The sequence below is a fragment of the Mesoplodon bidens genome (assembly GCF_964165515.1).
Source record: "Mesoplodon bidens genome assembly, chromosome: 4".
Lineage (NCBI taxonomy): Eukaryota > Metazoa > Chordata > Mammalia > Artiodactyla > Ziphiidae > Mesoplodon > Mesoplodon bidens.
In genome coordinates, this window is record NC_138160.1 from 129,945,923 (window position 1) to 129,964,301 (window position 18,379).

General features: G+C 45.1%; 2 protein-coding genes across 2 annotated transcripts in view; one reads left to right on the forward strand and one right to left on the reverse strand.

Moving 5' to 3' along the window:
- SLC36A1 (solute carrier family 36 member 1) overlaps window positions 1–18,379 on the forward strand; it is a 96,029-nt gene that overhangs the window by 68,738 nt on the left and 8,912 nt on the right. The gene's annotated exons all lie outside the window — the stretch shown is intronic.
- Window positions 142–18,379, reverse strand: part of FAT2 (FAT atypical cadherin 2) — a gene marked incomplete at both ends in the record, with an annotated part of 67,501 nt that continues 49,263 nt past the window's right edge. Inside the window, 5 exons of the mRNA XM_081231622.1 lie at window positions 142–680; window positions 1,708–2,165; window positions 4,440–4,593; window positions 7,061–7,502; window positions 18,024–18,169. Of these exons, the coding sequence (XP_081087748.1) occupies window positions 142–680; window positions 1,708–2,165; window positions 4,440–4,593; window positions 7,061–7,502; window positions 18,024–18,169 (1,739 nt within the window). The remainder of the gene's footprint in view (window positions 681–1,707; window positions 2,166–4,439; window positions 4,594–7,060; window positions 7,503–18,023; window positions 18,170–18,379) is intronic.

Consider the following 18,379-nt stretch of genomic DNA (forward strand, 5'->3'; position numbering starts at 1 on the left):
AGAGCACATTTCAAGATGTGGCAGCCCGGACTGGTTATGGGGGCTTCCCTCCCACTTCCCCAGCCATGCTCAACTCGCTCCCCGCCAGACAGGGGAAGGTGCCAAGTCCTCGGCCTCCCCCGTGCCTCCGTCTGAGGGCAGCTAGAACATGACCTCCTCACAGCTCCCATAATCACTCTCCACCATGTCAGAGCCCTCATAGTTGGGGGGGGCCTGGGGCTGGCTCCGGCCCATGGGATGCCCGCCCCCTACCTCGCAGTCGGCGTAAGAGGGCCCGGCCCGGCTGAGGCGCATGCTCACCCCCTTGTAGCCCCCTTCTGCCAGGCAGGGCCCTGGCCCTCCTGCTCCCTGCTGGAACTGCGAGTGGTAGTAGCTGATAGCTGTGTACTCATTGAGACAGGGGGCCAGCAGGTGCTCCCGGGGACTGGGGGGCCGTCGGGGGATCAGATCTTCCAGGTTCTGGTTGCTGTAACGGGGTGGGAGGGGTGCTCGCTTGTTTTCCATCTCCAGTGGGAAGGGGAAGCCCCCGTAGAGGCCAGTGGGGTCCGGCATCACAGCTGGGTTCCGGTGGCAGCGAGGTGATGGCGTCAGAGGGCCGGGGGTCCCTTCGGAGTGGGGATATTCCCAGCGTTCCTTCCTGGAGTAAGTTGGGGGCCGGACTGTGGCTCCACCTGGGTACACTGAAAGGGAACAGCAAGATAGGGTGAGCTCTGAGTTTCCCTGGTGAAAGTTCCAGCTGGCCTTAGAGCTGCTCTACATGACTTAGCATGTGGTACAGATGGGCCGAGGAGTCGGTGGGTAATATTAATATCTAGAATCCAATGGGGCCAAGTTCAAAGCCAGAGGTTTAACTCAAAGCCAGCCCATCTTGTAAATTTGTGCCACTGATCCAAGGGTCAGTGAATTAGGGAAGAATCTGCATGGCTCCATGCATCCCACCCCCATTCCTGGAGACAGCAGCTCTATCCCCAAGTCCTACTGGTGAGTTTTGTCTCCTTACTTGAAGGAAACAAACATATATTTTGGACTAGGAGGTGTGATGGCATCTATCACAGAGGGTGATTAAATGAGATGTGGCTTGGAAGGTTGGAGATCAGGCATCCTTGGTCCTACCTCTGTCCCTGCTACTGAATAGTTGGGTGAGTTAGAATAAGTCACTGTGTCTTTATGGGTCCCAATTACCCTACTGGCAGAAAGAGCAAATACTTGTTTTAACTATTACTGAATAAGCCAGAAAATATAAAGTGCCTTACAAATTCACCTCCTTTTGAGCCGAAGATGAGAGGGGGTGAAGGTCCCTCCTCTGGGTCAGCCAGGTCTGGCCCAAGGCTGCTGTGTACCTCTAGACTGGGCAACCAGAAGCTTGGACGACTTCCTCTCTTTCCCTTTCCAGAAAAGCATAAATATACAGAAGCCCCCTTTTCACCTCAGGGATCCTACCCACCCCATCCAGGGTCTACAGGTTTCTGCCATGGCCATCAATCCTGTGGAATGTCTTGGAATTTAGAGGAGTAGATCATAGTACAGTGGAATGAGGCACAGCCTCTGAGTCCAGAGGCCTGGGATCTGGTGCAGCCCAGTAGTGCACCGTGACCTTGACCACATCCCTTCATGGACTGCATGGTGGCTCAGATAATGGAGTGTTTCAGTCTATTACCCTGTTCCATCAATCCCAGAGGCTAACTAAAGGCCTGTGGCTGTACTGACCCATCTCCTCGCCTGACCAGGTCCTCTTAATGATGGCCTCATTGTCAGAGTGGGAGGAGACCGCCACCGGCGGGAGTCTGGGAGGCACGCTGCAGACCACTGGTCGTTGCTTAGAGCTGGGTCCAAAAGTGCCGAATTCATTTGGAGCTGAGGTCTTGCTGGGCTCCACTTGGTTCAGGTTGTTGCAGGTGCTTGTGCTCAGGGGGTTGAGCTCAATGGCAGGTGTGGCTTGGGTGTCAACACCAACACTCCTGGCCAGGAGGTCTGGGTCCTCCATGGCCACCGGCTTGTGGGACTTGCAACGGCGGCAGTAGAAGAGAAGCCCAGCAGAGATTATGACGATGACCAGTAGGACCACTATGATGATCAGAATCTCCTGCTGTCCCCAGTCCCCCCTTTTGATCTCAGGGGTGACAAGACAGTGTCCTTCTGAGCAGCCCCTTGATTCCATTTCACACCTGCAGACACAGAGAAGCAGTCAGGGGACTGAGTCACTATACTGCCCTTTCCATGTCCCCTCTTAAAAGATGTATGGGATAAAAACCCCTGCACTCAAGCCTGCCTCTCCAATTTCCCACCAAAAAAAAAAAAAAAAGTAATTATCACACATATCAACACATCAACTTCAGTTTCACATCATCCTCTACCAGTGAGGCATGAGACTCAGCAATACCCTTGTTCATGACCATTTGAATCTAGGCTCTGGGCAAGTCCATTATGTTCCACCCGTGAGATCTAGGCATTGGATACACTGCCTACAACTGAGGTCAAATTTCCAATCATATACTGCGGTAGAGGCAGCTAGCAACCTAGCTGTCCTTTGGGTCAGAGTCCCAGATACAAGTCAGCAGTCACCCAGCAATGGCAACCAGGCGCCAGTGTTCCCTCCGTCCCTCACCAGGAGGTTGCAGGAACCCAGCATGGCTCCACACAGCCCTCACACGGGACAGCTTTCTCAGAGAGAACACCTAGAACCATAGGACCTCTCAGGTCACCTTCAGCTTGGCTTTCATTGGTGTGAGGCTCCTAGGAGACTTCTATAGTCAGCTTTACCTACTTTTTTTAAAATAGATCTTTATTGGAGTATAATTGCTTCACAGTACTGTGTTAGTTTCTATGGCGCAACAAAGCGAATCAGTCATATGCTTATACATGTCCCCATATCCCCTCCCTCTTGAGCCTCCCTCCCCCCTATCCCACCCCTCTAGGTCATCGCAAAGCACCGAGCCGATCTCCCTGTGCTATGCTGCTGCTTCCCACCAGCCAACTATTTTACATTCGCTAGTGTATCTATGTCGATGATACTCTCATTTCGCCCCAGCTTCGCCCTCCCACCCCGTGTCTTCAGGTCCATTTTCTATGTCTACCTCTTTGTTCCTGCCCTGCAACTAGGTTCATCAGTACCATTTGTTGTTTTTTTTTTTAGATTCCATATATATGCATTAGCATACTTTTGAGGGACATTGGGAAAGGCTCCCCCCATCCCACATGAGTCCCAGTGCCTGAAATTTCACCACCAACAGTTTGTCCTTTGGGTTATACGTTGGCCTCCCCAAATTCTCTTTTAAAATGCAAACACCACTTTCAGCCAGGAAGTGTCCCCTAACACAATGGTCCCCAACCTTTTAGGCACCAGGGACCAGTTTCATGGAAGACAGTTTTTCCATGGACCTGTGTGGGGAGGGTATGGTTCAGGCAGTAATGTGAGCGATGGGGAGTGATCGGGAGCAGCAGATGAAGCTCCACTCACTCACTCGCCACTCACCTCCTGCTGTGCGGCCCGGTTCCTAACAGGCCTCGGACCGGTCCTTGGCCGAGTGTTGGGGACCCCTGCCCTAACACATCTACTGGATGGAGAGAATTCCCTGCTGCAGAGTGAGGCGCACAGTGGGGCTGGAAATGCCAGGTGCTGAGAGAAAGGACTTGGATCTTAAACACACGGGGGAGCCTTGGACAAGCCCTTTCCTTCTCTGGGCCTCAGTTTCCTCATCTGTAAATTGGGTGGATGGACTATATCATTGGATCTCTTATGCACCCACTGACAGCAAGGGGGTACCTTGGGAGCTTGTTGTAAATAGAATCCTTGGCCTCCTTCCTTGGAGATTCCAGTTTAGTTGGTCCAGGAATCTGTATTTTTCACAAGTCTCCCTCATGATTTTTAAAGGTTTCCAAGTTGGGGAGCCATAAAACCAGAGAACTGCCAAATCCTCTTTACACCTAGAATTCTAGGGATGATTCTCCTTCCCTTACAACCCCCCAGGCCAGTATAATACAAGGCACAGGTAACTAGTGGTGGGGTTTGAGACCCACAGCAGTGCCTGTATCAAGTGGAATCATTACCCCCAGGCTGCTTTCTGGAAAGTCACAGTCCAGAGCAAGAGAATAAGAACTTTAGCTACTTTCAGACTTCAGCAAAGATCAGAACTGCCCGAAGATCTGGTAGGAATAGCAGATTCCTTGGCCCCAGCCTAGTGAGTCCAATTCAGTAGGTTCAGAATAGGGCTTGGGAAATCTGTCTTTTTAACGAGCACCTCCCCTCCCAGGGTGTTCTGATGCAGGTGGTGGGAGGGAGAAGCCTTGACACGTGGAAAAGACCAAGAAGCCAGGTGACCAGAGCACTCAGCCCCTGGCTGCCCATTGGCCTCTCTAGGGGTCAGAGTGCAGAGGTCATCCCCCAGTGGTGCCACACTCAGGGAGAGGAACCAATGGCAGGGGACCCCTCCTGTGCTTACCTGTCTCCCATGTAGGGGTGAGGGCAGATACAGGGGGCTCCTTCGGGGGAAGAAATGCAAGTTCCACCTTCCAGGCAGGGCATCGAAGTGCAGTTCTCCTTCCTTTGTTCACAGTGCCTCCCGGAGAACTGTGAGGGGCACGTGCAGACATAGCCTGGGGAGAAGGGCAGGGCCGTGAGAGAGCACTCTGGTCCAGTAGCCCCAGGGGACAGGTCCTCCAGGATGGAGGGGGGCCTCGTGTGTTTGCAGATCCCAGTGTCCACACTTAGTTATTGAGTGCCTCTCTCTGCCACACGCACCGTGGTAGGCACCAGTGCCCTGCTGGACAAGAAGACTGGATCCCTGCCCTCAAACAACTTACAGACTACAGAGAACAGGCATCTAAAGGATAATAATGGGTATCGTCATCCTAGACAACACCACTTATTGTAATCTTTGTTCTCAGAATCTTCATGTATTAGCTCATTTGATCCTCCCGACAGCCCTGAGATTGGTTACTGGTATTGTCCTCATCAGGGACAGGTACAAGTTGATGGCAGGTCAGGGAATGAGGCTCAGGGAATGCATGACATTTGCTCAAGGTCACACAGCAAGCAAATGGCAATTTGGGGGTTCAAACTGAGACAGTTATAGATAATATCAGTATATTAGTAATTAGCATAAAAATTAGTTTTATTGAAGGGAAGCGTTGGGGGAAGGAGTTAGCCTAAACTAGGCACCAGGGGAGGTTTCCTGGAGGAGGTGATATTTTAGTTGAGACCTGAAGGTTGAGTAAAAATTAGCCAGGCAAAAAGATAAAGGGGCAAAGAGGAAGATGTTTCAGGCAGAGGAGAACGTGTGCAAAGGTTTGGAGGAGAGGGTGTGGCACGTCACCAGGGTGGACCAGCAGGTGAGAGGGGCCAGGACATAGGAGCCACAGGCAGGAATTAGGAATTGGGACTCCATCTGAACGGCAAGGGGAAGCCACTGCAAGATTCCAAGCAGGAAAGCTATGTGCTCATATCTACATTGTATAAAGATCTCTCTGGTGCCCTGCTGGAAGATGCTAGTGGAGGGAGAGAAGCAGGAGAGCAGGGAGGTGGCTGGTGCAGAAGAAAAGAAGAGAGGTGATGGGGGCTGGGGTCAGACCAATGGCAGTGGGGATGCAGAAGTGATGGACTCCTTGGGTATCTTAGGTAGAAGTGACAGTATTATTTGTCAGGCAAAGATTAGAAAATGGGAGAATGTCAAGTGTTGACAGAGATGTAGGTGACTAGGAATCTCATGCACTTGCTGGTGGAAGTACAGACTGCTGCGGCCATGCTGGACAGCAGTCTGACCCGATTTAGTCAAAGTAACTATTTGCATACTCTGAGTATGTGAATTCCATCTCTGGGTGGTGCGTATGTATGTGTGTATGTGTGAAAAGTTCTCACATAGGTTTGTAAGATGACGTGGGAGGATGTTCAGTGCAGCATTGTTGATGGAGGTGGGATGTCCATTGCTGGGACAGTCCAGAGGGGAAAGGTGAGCGCGTGCACACCTTGGAGTATTGAGCCGCAATTAAAAGCAATGAATAAGAATTACTCATGGCAGCGTGGATGGAAAAGTGTAAAACATATATAAGTTAGAAATTCAAGCATGTGAAAAACAGTTCTTACATTTTGTAAGAACTCATTTTAAAACTTTAAATGTTTGCCTATGGGTTTGAGGAAGGGAGAAGGCAGTGGAGTATAAAGGGCAATAAGAAAGAGAAACTGGGCTTCCCTGGTGGCGCAGTGGTTAAGTGTCCGCCTGCCAATGCAGGGGACACGGGTTCGTGCCCCGGTCCGGGAGGATGCCGCAGAGCAACTAAGCCCATTCGCCACAATTACTGGAGCCTGCGTTCTAGAGCCCATGAGCCACAACTACTGAGGCCTGCATGCCTAGACCCTCTGCTCCGCAACAAGAGAAGCCACCGCAATGAGAAGCCCGCGCACTGCAACGAGGAGTAGCCCCCGCTTGTCACAACTAGAGAAAGCCCACGCACAGCAACGAAGACCCAACACAGCCAATAAATAAATAAATAAATAAATAAATAAATAAAATTTAGGAAAAAAAAAGAGGGAGAGCGAAACTTAGCATGCACCAATGATGGCACTGAGATGTGTGATGACTTCAGCCTTCTACATCAGAGGTCCGCATTCGTACCCTTCCCCCATCCAAAAAAAAAAAAGGAGAAAGAAAGATAGTTCTTGTTGAGGGAGAAAAAAGACTACTGGCCTCCCCTGGTAGGGGGCCAGTAGACCTAGCAGATCCTAGCTCGTTACTCACCAGACAGTAAGGGGAAGAGGGAGATATTTTCACTGAGATCTGCACCCTGAGCATGCCTCTCGCTTAACAGCCCTGTGACCTTGGGTGAGTTCCTTTACCTCTCTGGGTATCCCTTACATAGCCCAGTGGTTTCCTGAGCAGTAAAATGGAGCTTTAATGGCTCTCTTCTCTGCCCGCGCCCCCCCCCCCGCCCCGCTCCCTCCCTTATGAGACTGTGGTGGAGGAGTGGGCTTGGTAAACTCTACAGTGATACACGATTGCTAGTTCAGCCTGGCAGGGTCCTCTGCAGAGCCTCCTGGGATAAGCCTCAGGGTCAGCCCTAGCCTTACCTGCCCCGCGGGTCTGTGAGCACTTTCCACCGTTGAGACACGGGTTCTGGCTGCACTGGTCACTGTGGAGGCAACACTGGGTGAGGGCCCGCCTCTCCAGCATGCCCGCCACCTTCTTGCCATGGGCCAGCAGCTCCAGCGCCTCTCCGTTGATCATGACAGCATCCAGGCAGCCTTCGAAGCCCTGGGAGACATTTGGGAAAGAATGCAAGAGGACGAGGCCACCCAGAAAGAGGTCCCTTTCAGGCCTCAGACTCCAGCAGTTCTCTGGGAGTGCAAGGGAGGCGTTGGCTGCACTGTCAACCAACAGGTGAATGGAAGTATCTGTCTCCTCCACCAGAACGGAGTGCCACTCTTGGTCATTCACACGAGACCGGGAGGAAAGATTTCTGTAGAAGCCACCTGGGCAATGGTATTCCAGCTGGAGCACTCCATCCACCAGCTGTAAAGAAAATCCAAATGGCCATCAGCAAAGCCAAGAAGTACTTATAAAAATCCCTGCTCAGAAGCTGCCAGTGCAAAGAATGTTAGTTTATTTTCACAGGTAGGAGGGATAGTGTTTGGTGATTTTCAAGGCTGTTTTAGACATTGTATTTGTAGAGTACAGAAACCCTCAAAGTGCTCTTCTATGGTCTCATTTGGCCCTTGCTGCTCTCCATGGGATGGCCTGGGCAGGGATGATATCTCCATTTCAGAGATGAGGAAACCGAGGCCCAGAGATGCCTTGCTGATCAAGACCCTGTCTTTTGGATTCTTCTTCACAGGCCTCTCTAGTATTCTATACTCCTCAGCCTTCAGGGATACCAAAAACCTCCCTCTCACCCCCACTCCCTTACTCAACAGTTCAACAGTTCTTGAAGTGGGTCTCTAAGACGATTTCAGGGCATCTACAAGGTGAAACTATTTTCATAATAATCCAAGACATTATTTGCCTCTTCTACTCTGATTCTGTCACAAATATACAGTGGTGATCTCTAGACATGCACTATCACAACAGGTAAAGGCAGATGTAGGTACGAGCCAGCTAGCTTCTATTAAGCCAGATGTAAGAGAAATTTGCAAAAATGTATAACAATGCCACTCTTCTTTTCATTATGGAAAATGGAACAATTTTTCCTAAAAATATGGTATTTATGTTAACGTGTAATGGGTTTCTTGTTATTTTAAAACTTCTCCATTTTAATTTCTAATAATGAAAATGCCAATAGCTGTTACCCACATAAACAAAACTTCCCTATGATCCTCGATTATTTTTAAGAGTATAAAAAGTCCCAAAATCAAAAAGTCTGAGAATCACTGGGTTAGAACATTTTAGTTCCCCTCACCCTCAAGAAGTGGGACTACTTGTGGCCAAATAGTTTTCCTGTCACTCTGGGTTAGGTAGCGCTTTCTCTGGGTGAAATGTGAAGATCTAACCCAGTGTTTTCCAGAAGTTGGACATTTGTACACCATCTTCCCGATTTTTGCCCTGGTTGAATTCTACCTATACCTTTATTTCCTTAAAAAGAAAACAGTATTATTACAGTAAATAGAAAACCAATATAACTTGCCATTAAGAAAAGACAATGACAAAAATAAGTACAACTTATACAAAACATTGTCATTAAATCACTCCTTTCACTTACCTAGGATCACAGATCTGTTGATCCTTCCATCTTTTCACTATCTCTCCCCTCTGTAATGTCCTCATTCCTCTCCTTACCAATCTTAAATTCCATAGCCAAACTCCTGTCCCTCTTTTACTTGGTAGAACTCACTTGGCAAATACACAAATCCGGTAAAATCCAACTCTCCCTCTATATATAAGTATCATGGAGCTGAACATGGCTGGAGAAAAACACACAGCTTTTGCTTATTGGTCTCCCTTTAATTTCATGACCATGAGTCTCAAATGAGCCCTTCATGCTACCCAACGATCGTACTACCTTGCTTAGTCCCCTCACTCTCTCAGATGACTATTTTCACAACTTCTCTCTCCTCAGACCCTTAATGCCTCTCTCCCCATCCTCGCTCTCAGCAATCAGATGGAAACTTCCAGGCACTCTCACCATCATATCTGTCCACGTTTTCCAAAGCCAATCTCTCCATTCATGCACTAGATCCCACCCCACCCCCCTTACCTCCTAAAGGACAAGATGCCACTGACTTTCCTTTCTCCTTCCTACATCTTTGTTCACTCTCTACTGGATCATCCCAGTCATCATACAAACATGCTGTTATTGTTCAAATCTTTAAAAAAAAAAAGTTTTCTTGAACCCACTTTTCCTGCCAGATAGCACTTTCTTTCTTTGCTTTCCCTTTGCAGCAAAATTCTACCCCCACCCATCATGACACTGAAACCACTGGTGTCAGGGTACTCAGCGTCCTTTGTGTTGCCAAATTCAATGATTGATATCACTTCCCATCTTACTTGACCTCTCAGCAGCATATTACACAGCTGATCACTGCTTCCTTCTTGATACACATCCCTCATTTGGCTTCCCAGATACAATACTCTCTTGGTTTTTCTCCAACATCACTGGTTGTATCTTTTCATTCTCCTTTACTGGATCCTCCTCTTCCCCAACCTCTCAGTATTGGAGTATCTCAGGGATAAATCCTCAGTCTACTCTCTTTTCAGTCTACACTCTTTGGTGATCTCCCCAGTCTCATGGCTTTGAATACTATGTATATGTGGAAGAATCCCAGATCTTCATCTCCAGCCAGACCTTTCCTGCTAGATTTTGTTTGTCCAGCTCCACTAGTAGGTCTAATAGTCTTCTCAAGCTCATATGTCCAAAACGGAACTCCTGGTCATCCCCCTTCCCCAACCTACTCCACCTGTATCCTTGCCCGCATCTGTTGGCAGCAGCTCCATTCCTTCAGCTTGCTCAGGTCAACATCTTACTCCTTGATTTCTCTCCCAGCCCTCATTCAGTTCATCAGGAAGTCCTGTTGACCTTACCTTCAATATCTCTCCAGAATCTGAACTCTTTTTCCCAGTTCCACTGTCATTCCCCTGATCTAAACTGCCATCAGCTCTCACCAGAATTACTGCCTTTTGGCTGGGTCTCTCCACTTCCTTGTTTGTTCCTCTAAAATCTATTCTTAACACAGTAGCCACGAGGACCCTTTTTGCATATGTCACACCATGTTAGTTCTCTGCTCAAAACCTTCTAATGCCCCCCACTTTGCTCAGAATAAAACTCAAAGTCCTTAACTAGCCTATGAGACCTTTATAGATATGACCCCATCCTATTACATCTCTGAACTCAACTCCTGCTACTACTGTCCCCTTGCTCACTTCACTCAAGCCATATTGACGTCTGAGCTGTTCCTTAAACATGCCAAGCAATCTCCTGCCAATGACTATACCCTCTACCTAGAATGCTGTTCCCCCAGAAGTCTACATGGCTAACTACCTCACCCCCTTCAAATTATTGTTCAATTATCACCTCAATGAAGCCTTCCCTAACCACCTTACTTAAAATTGCTACTTCCCACAAAAGGGCAGAATACAAGCATCATCTCCTCCACTCTGGCTTGGTAGACAACATAGCAGTTAGAGGCTCATCTTTATTGAGGGAGAAAAGAAGCTATAATACAGAATGTACCAGGCACCTTCAAGATGGTGGAGGAGTAAGACGTGGAGATCACCTTCCTCCCCACAAATACATCAAAACTACATCTATATGTGGAACAACTCCTACAGAACACTGGTAGAAGACCTCAGACTTCCCAAAACCTTTGCTTTTGCCTTTGTCTTAGGGTTCTCTCTGTCTGTTTTGTTGTTGTTGTTGTTGTTTTTTATAGTATAGTTTTTAGGGCTTGTTATCATTGGTGGATTTGTTTTTTGGTTGGTTGCTGTCTTTCTTTTTTTACTTTTAAAGTTTTTTATTTTTAATAATTTTTTTTATTTTAATAACTTTATTTTATTACTTTTTCTCTTTTTTTTGAATGTAGAAGCATTTAGGAGAATCCAGCTATATTTTATTAAGCCAGACATGAAAGACATTTGCAAAGATGTAAAACAATGCCATTATCAGTAATTTTTAAAATACTGCTTTTCAAAAATTATGTTATTTATGTGAACATGAATTGGGCTTATTACTCTTTTCTAAATGGATTAACAAACAGCTATTTTAAATGTTTCATGGTTTTAATTTCTAACAGGGTAAACATCACTAGATATAACTCATGTTAACAAAAGCTCTTTGGGCTTCTTTCTTTTTGGGGGGCTTCTTTCTTTCGTTCTTTTTCCTCCCTTTTCTTCTGAGCCATGTGGCTGACAGGGTCTTGCTGCTCTGGCCGGGTGTCAGGCCTGAGCCTCTGAGGTGGGAGAGGTGAGTTCAGGACATTGGTCCACCAGAGACCTCCCAGCCCCACGTAATATCAAATGGCAAAATCTCTCCCAGACATCTCCATCTCAACACTAAGACCCAGCTGCACTCAACGTCCAGCAGTCTACAGTGCTGGACACCCTGTGTCAAACAACTAGCAAGACAGGAACACAACCCCACCCATTAGCAGAGAGGCAGCCTAAAAATCATAATAAGGTCACAGACACCCCCCAAAACACACCACCGGACGTGGTCCTACCCACCAGAAAGACAAGATCCAGTCTCATCCACCAGAACACAGGCACCAGTCCCCTCCACCAGGAAGCCTACACAACCCCCTGAGCCAACCTTACCCACTGGGAGAAGACACCAAAAACAACAGGAACTACGAACCTGCAGCCTGAGAAAAGGAGACACCAAACACAGTAAGTTAAGCAAATTGAGAAGACAGAGAAATACACAGCAGATGAAGGAGCAAGGTAAAAACACACTGGACCAAACAAATGAAGAGGAAATATGCAGTCTACCAGAAAAAGAATTTAGAGTAATGATAGTAAAGATGATCCAAAATCTTGAAAATAGAATGGAGAAAATAAAAGACACGTTTAACAAGGACCTAGAAGAGGTAAAGAGCAAACAAACAATGATAAACAAGACAATAAATGAAATTAAAAGTTCTCTAGAAGGAATCAATAGCAGAATAACTGAGGCAGAAGAACGGATAAGTGACCTGGAAGGTAAAATAGGGGAAATAACTACCACAGAGCAGAATAAAGAAAAAAGAATGAAAAGAATTGAGGACAGTCTCAGAGACTTCTGGGACAACATTAAATGCACCAACATTCGAATTATAGGGGTCCCAAAAGAAGAAGAAGAAAAAAAGGGACTGAGAAAATATTTGAAGAGATTATAGCTGAAAACTTCCCTCATATGGGAAAGGAAATAGTCAATCAAGTCGAGGAAGAGCAGAGAGTCCCAAACAGGATAAATCCAAGGAGAAACACGCCAAGACACATATTAATCAAACTATCCAAAATTAAATACAAAGAAAAAATATTAAAAGCAGCCAGGGAAAAGCAACAAATAACATACAAGGGAACCCCCAGAAGGTTAACAGCTGATCTTTCAGCAGAAACTCTGCAAGCCAGAAGGGAGTGGCAGGACATATTTAAAGTGATGAAAGGGAAAACCTACAACCAAGATTACTCTACCCAGCAAGATTCTCATTCAGATTCGACAGAGAAATTAAAACCTTTACAGACAAGCAAAAGTTAAGAGAATTCAGCACCACCAAACCAGCTTTACAACAAATGCTAAAGGAACTTCTTTAGGAAGGAAACCCAAGAGAAGGAAAAGATCTACAATAATAAACCCAAAACAATTAAGAAAATGGTAATAGGAACATACATATCGATAACTACCTTAAATGTAAATGGATTAAATGCTCCAACCAAAATACATAGACTAGCTGAATGCGTACAAAACCAAGATCCATATATATGCTGGCTACAAGAGACCCACTTCAGACCTAGAGACACATACAGACTGAAAGTGAGGGGATGGAAAAAGATACTCCATGCAAATGGAAATCAAAAGAAAGCTGGAGTAGCAATTCTCATATCAGACAAAATAGACTTTAAAATAAAGACTATTACAAGAGACAAAGAAGGACACTACATAATGATCAAGGGATCAATCCAACAAGAAGATATAACAATTGTAAATGTTTATGCACCCAACATAGGAGCACCTCAATACATAAGGCAAATGCTAACAGCCATAAAAGGGGAAATCGACAGAAACACAATCATAGTAGGGGACTTTAACACCCCACTTTCGCCAATGGACAGATCATCCAAAATGAAAATAAATAAGGAAACACAAGCTTTAAATGATACATTAAACAAGAAGGACTTAATTGATATTTATAGGACATTCCATCCAAAAACAGCAGAATACACTTTCTTCTCAAGTGCTCATGGAACATCTCCAGGATAGATCATATTTTGCGTCACAAATCAAGCCTTAGTAAATTTAAGAAAATTGAAATCGTATCAAGTATCTTTTCTGACCACAACGCTAAGAGACTAGATATCAATTACAGGAAAAAATCTGTAAAAAATACAAACACATGGAGGCTAAACAATACACTATTGAATAAGCAAGAGATCACTGAGGAAATCAAAAAATACCTAGAAACAAATGACAACGAAAACACAATGACCCAAAACCTGTGGGATGCAGCAAAAGCAGTTCTAAGAGGGAAATATATAGCAATAAAATCCTACCTCAAGAAACAAGAAACATCTCAAATAAACAACCTAACCTTACACCTAAAGAAATTAGAGAAAGAAGAGCAAAAAAAGACCCCAAAGTTAGCAGAAGGAAAGAAATCATAAAGATCAGATCAGAAATAAATGAAGAAGAAATGAAGGAAATGATAGCAAAGATCAATAAAACTAAAAACTGATTCTTTGAGAAGATAAGCAAAATTAATAAACCATTAGCCAGATTCATCAAGAAAAAAAGGGAGAAGACTCAAATCAACAGAATTAGAAATGAAAAAAGAGAAGTAAAAACTGACACTGCAGAAATACAAAGGATCATGAAAGATTCCTACAGGCAACTATATGCCAATAAAATGGACAACCTGGAAGAAATGGACAAATTCTTAGAAAAGCACAACCTGCCAAGACTGAACCAGGAAGAAATAGAAAATATAAACAGACTAATCACAAACACTGAAATTGAAACTGTGATTAAAAATCTTCCAGCAGACAAAAGCCCAGGACTAGATGGCTTCACAGGCAAATTCTATCAAACATTTAGAGAAGAGCTAACACCTATCCTTCGCAAATCTTCCAAAATATAACAGAGGGAGGAACACTCCCAAACTCATTCTATGAGACTACCATCACCCTGATACCAAAACCCGACAAAGACGTCACCCAAAAAGAAAACTACAGGCCGATATCACTGATGAATATGCAAAAATCCTCAACAAAATACGAGCAAACAGAATCCAACAGCACATTAAAAGGATCATACAGCATGATCAAGTGAGGTTTATCCCAGGAATGCAAGGATTCTTCAATATACACAAATCAATCAATGTTATAAACCGTATTAACAAATGGAAGGATAAAAATCATATGATCATCTCAATAGATGCAGAAAAAGCTTTTGACAATATTCAACACCCATTTATGATAAAAACCCTCCAGAAAGTAGGCATAGAGGGAACTTACCTCAACATAATAAAGTCCATATATGACAAACCCACAGCCAACATCGTTCTCAGTGGTGAAAAACTGAAACCATTTCCACTAAGATCAGGAACAAGACAAGGTTGCCCACTCTCCCCACAATTACTCAACATAGTTTTGGAAGTTTTAGCCACAGCAATCAGAGATGAAAAAGAAATAAAAGGAATCCAAACTGGCAGAGAAGAAGTAAAACTGTCACTGTTTGCAGATGACATGATACTATACATAGAGAATCCTAAAGGTGCTACCAGAAAACTACTATACAAGCAGCTCATGCAGCTCAATATCAAACAACAAAATACCCAATCCAAAAATGGGCAGAAGACCTAAATAGACATTTCTCCAAAGAAGATATACAGATAGCCAACAAACATATGAAAGGATGCTCAACATCACTAATCATTAGAGAAATGCAAATCAAAACTACAATGAGGTATCACCTCACACCAGTCAGAATGGCTATCATCAAAAAATCTACAAAAAATAAATGCTGGAGAGGGTGCGGAGAAAAGGGAACCCTCTTGCACTGTTGGGGGGAATGTAAATTGATACAGCCACTATGGAGAACAGTATGGAGGTTCCTTAATAAACTAAAAATAGAACTACCATATGACCCAGCAATCCCACTACTGGGCATATACCCTGAGAAAACCATAATTCAAAAAGAGTCATTATCACAATGTTCATTGCAGCTCTATTTACAATAGCCAGGACATGGAAGCAACCCAAGTGTCCATCGACAGATGAATGGATAAAGAAGATGTGGCACATATATACAATGGATTAGCCATAAAACGAAACTGAGTTATTTGTAGTGAGGTGGATGGACCTAGAGACTGTCATACAGAGTGAAGAAAGTCAGAAAGAGAAAAAGACCGTATGCTAGTACATATATATGGAATCTTAAAAAAAAAATGGTTCTGGAGAACCTAAGGGCAGGACAGGAATAAAGACGCTGATGTGGAGAATGGACTTGAGGACAAAGGGAGGGGGAAGGGTAAGCTGGGATGAAGTGAGAGAGTGGCATGGACATATATACACTACCGAACGTAAAATAGATAGCTAGTGGGAAGCAGCTGCATAGCACAGGGAGATCAGCTCGGTGCTTTGTGTCCACCTAGAGGGGTGGGATAAGGAGGGTGGGAGGGAGACGCAAGAGGGAGGAGATATGGGGATATATGTATATGTATAGCTGATTCACTTTGTCATACAGCAGAAACTAACACACCATTGTAAAACAGTTTAACTCCAATAAAGATGTTACAAAAAAAAAAAAAGACAGACTGTACCAAACGTGTCATCCTTTTGTATAAAACTGCACTATGTCATCAGTATCATTACTTTTTAAAAAATGAACACAATTATTTGAGTGCGTGCTCTGTTTTAGGCACTGTGCCAAAAGCTTTCCTTGAATCATTATGTAATTCTCACGGAGTACAGCGCAATGGGTAAGAGCTCGGGTGTTGGAGCAGGTTGGACTGGCCCAGTCCCCAGCATTTACTGCCTGTGCGGTCATAAGCAAATTATTTAATCCCCCCAAGCCTCAATTTCTTCATCTATAGGACAAGGATAATGACAGTCACCACCTTACAAGGCTCTTTCGAGGACTAAATGCTACAACACAGGCTATAATGTGTCTGGCACAACAAGGGCTCAGTACTTTCTTATGACCACTCTACAAGGATGAGTCCCATTTTCATAGATGAGTAAATCGAGATGTAGTGAGATTGAGGCTCTGGCCCAAAGGACCGAGTGCCTGAGCAAAGATTCGAAAATGGAAGCTCAGCCATGCACATGTGCTAGTCACAGGAGCCTGACATGAACAACTGGCTCTCTTCAGTATATTTCCCTATAGCATTTTAATTTATTACAATAAGTATCTGTCATTTTTATTTTTAAAAAACCCATAAAGCTATTTTCAGAATTTAGAATAATATAGCAGGAAAGGAAAAATATAAAGAAGACTGTCCATGAAAATCATAACCTCCAGGCTTATGATTTATTTGAGATCTTTAAAAGCACAAAAGGACTGTGACTGTAGAAGAGAAATATTCTGCAGCCTGCCTCTCCTGCACACCACCCTGCTCTCTGAGCAGCTGACCTCCGCGAAGTTGCTGCTGCAGGGTTCCATGTTGCAGGTGGACAGGTACACAAGGGTAGGGGTGGACAATAGTTGTTACTGTGCCCCTCATTCTTCTTTTCCTTTTGGGACACTCTGCCTCCTTCTCAACTGAGTCTATGTTATTTTGGAAAGCCTGGCCCCTCTCCCTGGCAGCCTTGGGGATAGTCACATGACTCAGACCTGCCAATCAAGGTCTGAGGTGGGACTTTTACCGCTGTTGGAAAGAGATGCTCCCTTTCTGCTGGGCTGGCTTGGTGGCAGAATGAAAGCCTGGGCTGCTGGGGCCACCTTTGCCATCACTTGGGGGGATATCTGTGGTCTTCTGAACAAAAGCAGATCTGACAGCAGGAAGGAAAAGGATCCTGTTGATATACTTTGAACACCTGGATCTACCCAAGCCTGAGGTCAACCCTTGGACTCTTCCATTACATGAGCCAATAAAATTCTCTCTTTTGTTTAAAAAATAATAATAATAAAATGGCAAGTTCCCACATTCCTGATCCCCCTTAACCTTTTTTTTTCCTTTTAACCCAAAGCACTTATCACATTTGGACAAACTCTATAATTTTCTGATTTATTATTTTTATGTTTATTGTCAGTCTCCCACCATAGGATGAAAGCTCTAGGAGGGGTTTTTGTCTTTTTCACTGATGAGACCCAAGCACCTGGAAGAGTGCCTGTTGCATAGTATATGCTCCATAAATATTTGTTGAATGGATTAAATTCTAACTAGCTGCCAAAGTCTGCTTTCTCTTTGTCAAAATGGGAGATGGACACCTGTGATAGAGATGTTAAAATCAGGCAGGTACTCTGAGACTTTCTACAAGACATAATCAGAAGGACTAAAAGACCCTTGAAAGGAAATTCATTTTCCTCCATGTGGATTCCACGTACCTTAATGTACCCCAGCCTTCCACCCATCTTGGGAAACACTGGTCTATTACTCAGCAAAAATGATAAAAGCATCAACCAGGTCTAGGTGGCCTTACCCATCTCTCTTTCTATCTTCAGAGGCTCTCTGTCATCCCACAGAACAGCCTGACCTCTGTTGTACTTGGACATGTATTGCCAGGTGGGGTGGCTTTGGCTATCATGGCTGGAAAGTCTCGTGTTCTACCTAAGAGTCACACCCAGTATCCCTGAAAGCCATGCAGGGGTTTCTTTGCAGAAGTGACCCTTCTTGGCCACCCCCATGCCTCCCCACCTCTCCAGCCTGGCACGCCCACAGGAAATCTCTCAGGCTGGCAGTGCCTTACCTTCAGGGAGAGACACACTGTCTTATTGCTGAACAGGAGAATGGCCTGTGACTGGAGTGTTTTCAGGCGGAAACGGATGTGCCAGTTCTGAGCCTCTGGGAGACTGTACCGCCCAAAGCTCTGACCGCTGAACCTCACGGCAGTACCTGTGAAAGCAACCAGAGCACCGTCACCTCCACACAAAGTGGTCCCCACGGAGCCCTGGAACTGACTTTGTCTCATTCAACCCTTGGGTGGCAAGCAAGGTCATTGCTTCCATTTTACAGATGAAATGAGGCTGTGGGGTTACTTGTCCAGGGTCACACAGTTAGACAGGGGCCATCACCCTGCACACCTTCCTCTGGCCCCAGGGACCC